This window comes from Pipra filicauda, unplaced genomic scaffold (assembly GCF_003945595.2).
Source record: "Pipra filicauda isolate LSUMZ 115617 unplaced genomic scaffold, ASM394559v2 scaffold360_size730234_pilon, whole genome shotgun sequence".
NCBI classification, from domain to species: domain Eukaryota; kingdom Metazoa; phylum Chordata; class Aves; order Passeriformes; family Pipridae; genus Pipra; species Pipra filicauda.
Window position 1 is genome coordinate 5,460 of NW_024104488.1, and position 7,431 is coordinate 12,890.

The 7,431-nt window shown below is 61.0% G+C and overlaps 1 protein-coding gene across 3 annotated transcripts; it reads left to right on the forward strand.

The window, feature by feature from the left end:
* Nucleotides 1–492: 492 nt before the first annotated feature.
* LOC120323876 lies at nucleotides 493–6,468 on the forward strand. 3 transcript variants are annotated; one of them, XM_039384593.1, is made up of 13 exons: nucleotides 493–730; nucleotides 1,081–1,152; nucleotides 1,241–1,312; nucleotides 1,400–1,444; nucleotides 1,799–1,906; nucleotides 2,599–2,670; nucleotides 2,759–2,830; nucleotides 2,918–3,016; nucleotides 3,473–3,580; nucleotides 4,626–4,697; nucleotides 4,900–4,971; nucleotides 5,510–5,675; nucleotides 6,199–6,468. In XM_039384593.1, exons 1-13 carry the CDS (start codon nucleotides 634–636, stop codon nucleotides 6,395–6,397), a joined length of 1,254 nt encoding a protein of 417 aa, XP_039240527.1. In that variant the 5' UTR covers nucleotides 493–633; the 3' UTR covers nucleotides 6,398–6,468. The 3 variants fall into 3 exon arrangements, with proteins under 3 accessions (XP_039240527.1, XP_039240528.1, XP_039240529.1); XM_039384594.1 differs by lacking the exon at nucleotides 4,626–4,697; XM_039384595.1 differs by lacking the exons at nucleotides 4,626–4,697; nucleotides 4,900–4,971.
* Nucleotides 6,469–7,431: the final 963 nt, after the last annotated feature.

The window sequence follows — 7,431 nt, forward strand, 5'->3', positions numbered from 1 at the left end:
CATTTTGAAGACAAGAACATTCAAAAGCATCCAAAGGAAATTCTGCACCAGCTACAAGAGCACTGGGCCTGAGAAAGTCACTGATCTCTTCCAGGCTTCTCTATTATCGCTGCCCCCCATGCTCTCTCGGGCCCTGTAGCGTGTCTGTAAGCGTTCTCTCTGTGCTCCCGTTGCAGACAGAGAGGCTGAGGACTTGTCTGGTAATGGGGGGAGGGAGAAAGCAGCCAAACTGCCTTAGAGAAAGGTGTTCCTTTTAGGCAGAAAAGCCTTCCTAAGGACCTAACTCTGTCTCCTCCTAACAAAATCTTCTGCAAGCCTTTTCTATCCTCACAATCCCACCCAGGCAGTGAGGTCCCAGCTGTGAGGGGCTGTGAGGTCACAGAGCCCCGTGGTCCCACAGCACCACAATGACCGACCACTCAGTCCCTGACTGCAACTGTTGCGGCAGCAGCGGCGGCGGCAGCGGTGTCAGATTTGGTGGCGTTTGGACAGTGATTACTGGACAGTGATTACTGGACAGAGATTTCTGGACAGAGATTGTACAGCAGCGGTGTCAGGACAGCGGTGCCAGGACAGGGGTGTCAGGACAGCGGCGGCAGCAGTAGCTGCCGGACGGTGTGAGGGCGAGGGGCCATGGCCCTTGCTCTCCGCCTCTTCCTCCTCCTCCTCCTGGCAGTGGCCCTGCACGCCAGGGCTGCCCAGGCTGCTCCGGTGCCAGCGCGGGGAGCAGGTGAGCCGGCGGCCTGGGGCACCTTTCCGGGCCAGCGGGCTCTTCTCCCCGGGAAGTGTCTGGGATGGTTTTCCCCAGGGCTTTAGCCAGGGTTTCCTGGGTGTGGAGAGAGCCCCAAAGGGCCCTTGGCTGCTCCAGCCGCTCCCCCAGGGATGTTGCACAGGGCCTGGAACGAGTGTGCAGAGCGGCCAGGAGCCAGCCCAGAGCTGCCCAGGCCCCTCTGCAGCTCTGGCCATGTCCATTGACATCTGGATCCCACGGGGCTCCCCGAGCCCCTGCAGTGCCACAGTTCTCTGAGGCAGGAGGGGATCCCAGCATGCCATGGAAACGGTTCCCGTCTCTGTTTCTAGATGAGAACACTGGGAATGCTTCCCCATTAGACTGGCTGCGTAAAGTTTTGCAGCCCTTGCAGCCTCCTGCAGGTAAGTTTTCACTGACTCCTCAAAGAAAAATATTTGACAACATGGCAAGAGCCAGATGACTGAAGCTTCTCTGGCTGTTGAGTTACAGGGGTGTCTGCAGGGAGGACTGTTCCAACTCCTTTTCTGGTTCCTCGGCCCAAACTCCTCTCACATGGCAGGGGTGAGTAGTCTGTCCCTGCTGACCTCACAGGCTGAGCTCCGGTTTTCTCTAATCCGTTCATGTCAAATGGAACTGCTTGCCATTCAGGTCCTCCAAGAGGCAAGAGCCAACGTCCAGGAGAGAAAAAGACCCGTGAGTCAAATGAAGTTCTGAAAGAAATTATGAAGGAACTTCAGAAAGGGCAAGGTGGATCTGTTTCCTCAGCCTGAGCCCAGTGTGGACAGGCAGTGGCTGCACAGCGGGAAGGGATCCATCGCAGCCTCGCTGCCCCGCTGCTGCTTTCCCACCTTGCGGGGCTGTTTCCCTGCCTGGCCTGGCTGCAGCTTCTCCCTGGCCTCTGCAGGAAGGCCTTGAGCATCCCCTGACCCCGTGCCCCAAATGCACCACGGGCCTTGCAAAGCAGGAGATCCCTTGTATCGTGAAGATGCCACCTCCTTAACGGAGAATGGTCCCATCTGATCCAGGTGTCCTTCTTGCTTTCCCCAGAGATGGACCAAGAGGCTGTTCACAAGTTAATGTTCCCCAAAGGAAGCAGTGGCTCCGTGCCAGGCTCTGCTGAGGGCAGGGAGGCGATGCCAGGCACGGGCACACGGGGTAATTGCTGAGGCGTGGTCATCGGTGTCGGCCATCGGGGTGGCTGTGTGGCAGCAGCTCTTCCCCCAGTGCCCCCTCGGGCCCATCACGGCAGCAGCCAAAGCTGAAAGCACGACGGGTTGGAGGCATCTGGAGCATGTTCTGCAGCCCCTGGGAAACGGGACTCTGGCCCCAAGGTCCCTCCCGCTGCAGCTGCTCCCAGAGCTGGCCCTGAGTCTCGAGAGGCCCAAGGCACCAGAGCAGCCCAGAGCGGGATCCCTCCCGCAAGCCGAGGGCCGGAGCGCTCCCTGGCTCCCACCCTGGGCAGGGGCTCACGTGTCTCCTGAGAGGGCCTGACTTCGTCCTCTTGGGCTGTGGGAGCTGTCCCGGGGCAGGGAGGGATGGGGCTGGCACTGCCTGCTGCAGTCTTCCCCAGGGCTTTAGCCAGGGTTTCCTGAGTGCAGGAGACACCACCGAGGGGCCCTTGGTTGCTCCAACCACTCCCCCAGGGATGTTGCACAGGGCCTGGAACGAGTGTGCAGAGCGGCCAGGAGCCAGCCCAGAGCTGCCCAGGCCCCTCTGCAGCTCTGGCCATGTCCATTGACATCTGGATCCCACGGGGCTCCTCGAGCCCTTGCAGTGCCACAGTTCTCTGAGGCAGGAGGGGATCCCAGCATGCCATGGAAACGGTTCCCATCTCTGTTGGCTTCTAGATGACAACACTGGGAATGCTTCTCCATTGGATTGGCTGCGTAAAGTTTTGGGGCCCTTGCAGCCTCCTGCAAGTAAGTTCTCAATGTCCCCTCAAAGAAAAATATTTGACAACATGGCAAGAACCAGGTGACAGAAACTTCTTTGGCTGTTGAGTTACAGGGGTGTCTGCAGGGAGGACTTTTCCAGCTCCTCTTCTGGTTGCTCCGCCCAAACTCCTCTCACATGGCAGAGGTGAGTAGTCTGTCTCTGCTGACCTCCCAGGCTGAGCTCCGGTTTTCTCTAATCTGTTCATGTCAAATGGAACTGCTTGCCATTCAGGTCCTCCAAGAGGCAAGAGCCAACGTCCAGGAGAGAAAAAGACCCATGAGTCAAATGAAGTTCTGAAAGAAATTTTGAAGGAACTTCAGAAAGGGCAAGGTGGGTCTGTTTCCTCAGCCTGAGCCGTGAGACCCATCAGCCGGGGGCTTTAGATCCACGTGTGGACAGGCAGTGGCTGCACAGCGGGAAGGGATCCATCGCAGCCTCGCTGCCCCGCTGCTGCTTTCCCGCCTTGTGGGGCTGTTTCCCCGCCTGGCCTGGCTGCAGCTTCTCCCCGGCCTCTGCAGGAAGGCCTTGAGCATCCCCTGACCCCGTGCCCCAAATGCACCACGGGCCCTGCAGACCAGGAGATCCCCTGCAATTGCCTGGTCTGGTCTCCCGGCAGCTCCGGTGTGGCGGCTGTTTGGAGGAGGGAGTGCCCTGACCCAGCCCCAAAAGCCTGGCTGTTTCCCTGGACCTTTCCCATGTTCTTTATAAGCATTGCCTCCTGAAGATGCCACTTCCCTTATGGAGAACAGCTCCCTCTGATCCAGCTGTCCCTCTTGCTTTCCCCAGAGATGGACCGAGGGGCTCTGTGGCAGGCGGCGTTCCCCGAAGGAAGCAGTGGCTCCGTGCCAGGCTCTGCTGAGGGCAGGGAGGCGATGCCAGGCACGGGCACACGGGGTAATTGCTGAGGCGTGGTCATCGGTGTCGGCCATCGGGGTGGCTGTGTGGCAGCAGCTCTTCCCCCAGTGCCCGCTCGGGCCCATCACGATGTGGGTTCAGTGAGGGTTTGCTCTGCACTCCTGAGAGAGCTCCGAGGGGCCCTTGGCTGCTCCAGCCGCTCCCCCAGGGATGTTGCACAGGGCCTGGAACGAGTGTGCAGAGCGGCCAGGAGCCAGCCCAGAGCTGCCCAGGCCCCTCTGCAGCTCTGGCCATGTCCATTGACTTCTGGCCCCCATGGGGACCCCCGAGCCCCTGCAGTGCCACAGTTCTCTGAGGCAGGAGGGGATCCCAGCATGCCATGGAAACGGTTCCCATCCCTGTTTGCTTCTAGACAGGAATCATGACTTGGATGATCTGGAAATCCTGCTGAATGATGCACTGAATTTCCTGGGGTAACCCGGAGGCAAATTCTCAGTGTCCCTTTCCTGACAGAATAATCCCTTTCAGCGTGGCAAGAGCTCATTCATGTGCCATTTTCCTTAAGACCCTCTCAAGGTTGCTGGATTGTGGCAATCATGGCCGACTCTTTGCTCAGGCCCAAGAGGGATCCCACAGGATCCCTGTCAGGGGGAGCTTTTAATCTTCTTTCCCTGGAGATGCCAGTTGCTCCCTCCGTGTGGACACGGAGAAGGGCAGAGAGGGAAGGGGCCGGGCCCAGGGCTGTGCCCGGGGGGCTGTGCCTGGCGCGGCTCCTTTGCCGGCCCCTCGGAGCCGGAGGTGCTCCCGCTGCGGCTGCCAAGCCATGGCCCTCACTGGGGCTGAGTTTGGAGCTGGGGCAGCTCCAGGGAGTCCCTGGTGCCCTGACAGCTCTGCGTGGGGTTCCTTTGGTGCCAGCGAGGGGCCACTGCTGGCCTGTGGGAGCTCTGCCCCTGCTCCTGAGGGGAGGGCAGAGATGAGGGCCCTGCAGGGATCCCGTTGCCCAGTTGCACTCCCTGCCCCTCCGGCCTGAGGGAGAGTCTGGAACTGGGTCACGGGAGCTCTTCTGTCCTGCCCTTCTTTGCAGCCAAGCCTGGGGGTGACGGTGATCAGGAACCCGGAGTGGGGCCCAGGACTGAGCCTCCGGAAGGTCGTGTGGGTACGTTGTGGCTTTTCCCCCTGGGAGAGCTGCCAGCTCAGAGCCCAAAGCTGGGCCAGCCGGGCGCCTCTGCAGGGGCCAGGACAGAGACCTGCCCGTGTGTGCCCTGTCCCTGCGGGATCCCCTCACCCCCACTGTACCTCAGGGCTGCCCGTGCAGAGCCCCAGGGATGACACAAGTGTCTCTGCCTGTTGAGTTACAGGGGTGTCCGCAGGGAGGACTTTTCCAGCTCCTCTGCTGATTCCTCTGAGCAAGACCACCTCATATGGCATGAGTGAGTAGTCTGTCCCTGCTGACCTCACAGCCTGAGCTCTGGTTTTCTCTAATCCATTCATGTCAAATGGAACTGCTTGCCATTCAGGTCCTCCAAGAGGCAAGAGCCAACCTCCAGGAGAGAAAAAGACCCTTGAGTCAAATGAAGTTCTGAAAGAAATTTTGAAGGAACTTCAGAAAGGGCGCTCCCTGGCTCCCACCCTGGGCAGAGGGTCTCGTGTCTCCTCAGAGGGCCTGACTCCATCCCCTTGGGCTGTGGGAGCTGTCCCAGGGCAGGGAAGGATGAGGCTGGCACTGCCTGCTGCAGGGATGGGTTGTGTGCGTGTCCCTCAAAGGAGCGACTGCTCAAGCAGCTCCACTCCCCCCGGGCTCTCCTCCCGGCCTTCTGGGTTTGCTTTGGTGGGACAGCCTGTCCCCAGGGCTGGGAGCCTCCAGGCACCCGCACTGAGGGAAACAGAGAATGTCCTGGCTGTGTCCAACGTGCTGTCGGCTTAGCAGGGGTGCCCAGGACGGGCTAACGCTCCAAATTGCTCCCGCAGATGCAGCCGGTGCCACAACACGTGCTCCCAAGATCCAGGAGAGCACTGGGAGAGATTTCTGTTGGGGAACCGGCTGTTTGAGTGTGATAGTGGCAAGCGTGTTGGAAGGGCTGCTTGTCTTCCTGTTGTGCTGTGCTGGAATCTGGTACTGGAGGGTGAGAAAACGGTGAGTTGTTTGTTGATCTCCCCCTCAAACAGCTTCTTTTGAAGGCAGCTCCTAGCCATGGAACATTCCCAGCCTGGCTGCTGTGGAGCGGCCAGTTAGTCCTTGGTCAAAGGACTCTGCTGAGGGTTCTGCTGCTGTCCAGTGCTGTCCTGGCCTCTCAGCTGCTGGGCCCCTCCTGGGGAGCCCGCTGGGACTGGAGCCAGTGCTGGCTCCAAGTGAGCCTGCCTGGCCAAGAGCAGCCCCAGCAGGACGGGCAGAGGCAAAGCAAGGTGGGGAGGAGAAGGAGCGGGGACGAGATTGCCCTTGGAAGGCAGACGTGCCCTGGCGCCCGCTCCTGCCCAGGGCCCCTGCCCAGAGCCATCCCCCTGCTCGCTGGGGCCTTGAGGGGCAGGTGTCCACCGGGGCCAAGGTGTGCCAGCAGCTCCCCCGTGCTGCTGAGCCTTGCCAGCTCTGGGCCCTGCTGGGCAGCAGAGTCCCTGTGTGCCCCCTGCAGCTGGGCCTCAGCCACCTCCTCTCTCCACAGGCTCCTCTCTGCTCCTGCTCCAGCCCAGCCAAACACCTCGGGCAGGAAGAGCTGGACCTCTCATCTCTGCTCTTCCTGCCCAAAGCCGGCCGTGCTGACGCGGCTGAAGAACGGGCTTCTCAGCCTCCTGGTCCAGCTGCCAGGAAAAGGAGCCCCTCTGCCCCCGAGCCCTGTGGCCCCACCCTCCAGCCCCGTCTAAAGGTGGTCCTGCCCTGCCAGGGTAGGGATTTGGGCCACCTTAATATATAAATAAATAGAAATAAACCCTCAGCTGAGTGTCTGGGTGGTCCCACCAGCAAAGCCCCAAGGCCCCAGCCCTGGCTGAGCTCCGTGCCCGGGCGCAGCCGTGGATGCCCACGGTGTGGGCAGGCAGGAGCCAGGCTGGGGCTGGGGGAGCCCGTGGTGAGGGACCTTGGGCTGAGGGCACATTCATTGCAGGAGGGAATTTGGAGTCCCCCGTAAGGTGGGACTGGTGTCCCTCAGGAGGCACTCAGGCATATTTGGAGGTGTCTTCTCTGGTGTGCAGGCGTGAGGGCCCCTGAAGAAGTGTGGGGGGGCTGCAGTCCCTTGTGAGGCACCCAGGGATATTTTGGGGTCTCTCCTGAGGGCTGCAGGGGGCTGAGGTCCCCCATAAGACTTGCAGGGGACTGAGGACTGTCATGAGGAACATGGGGGGGGGTTGAATTTTCCTCTAAGGCGGGCAGGGGGTTTGGGGTCTTTCATAAGCCGTGCAGGGGGCTGCGGCCTCTCATGAGGTTCTCAGTGGGTCTGGGGCCTCTTCTGTGGTGTGCAGGTGCCTGGAGACCCTTTAAGGCACGCAGGGGGCTGGGGTCCCTCGTGTGGCTCACAGGGATATTTTGGGGTCTCTCCTAAGGCGTGCAGGGGGCTGGGGTCCCTCGGCAGGCACGCAGCGGGGTTAAACTTTGGGGGGTTTCTTGCTGTTCTTCCCAGGCCGAGCTCTGAGTCGAGGCCATGCCGAGCTGGGAGCAAATGTGCTGTCCCTGCTCTGCCCGGGCTGCTGGAACAGCGGGCGGGCCCATCCCATCCCATCCCATCCCATCCCGGGGCCCTTCCCAGGGCAGTCTGGCCGGGCCAGGGACCCACGGGGCGAAGGGGCCGCGGGGCAGCCTGACGAGCCGGGGGGAGGCACAACAAGGGGCCTCCTCGCTGAGCCCTTGGCTGGAGCTTTTCCGAAGCAGAATTCCGGTGTTAAGAGCCTCCAAAGCAGCCAAG

Excerpts from the sequence above, each read along its gene's own strand:
- LOC120323876 (XM_039384593.1), top strand. The coding sequence starts at position 634 with ATGGCCCTTGCTCTCCGCCTCTTCCTCCTCCTCCTCCTGGCAGTGGCC. Across the intron at positions 2,671-2,758 it reads GCCCTTGCAGCCTCCTGCAA|GGGTGTCTGCAGGGAGGACT; the intron begins GTAAGTTCTCAA and ends GTTGAGTTACAG. Across the intron at positions 3,581-4,625 it reads GCCAGGCACGGGCACACGGG|CCAAGCCTGGGGGTGACGGT; the intron begins GTAATTGCTGAG and ends CCTTCTTTGCAG.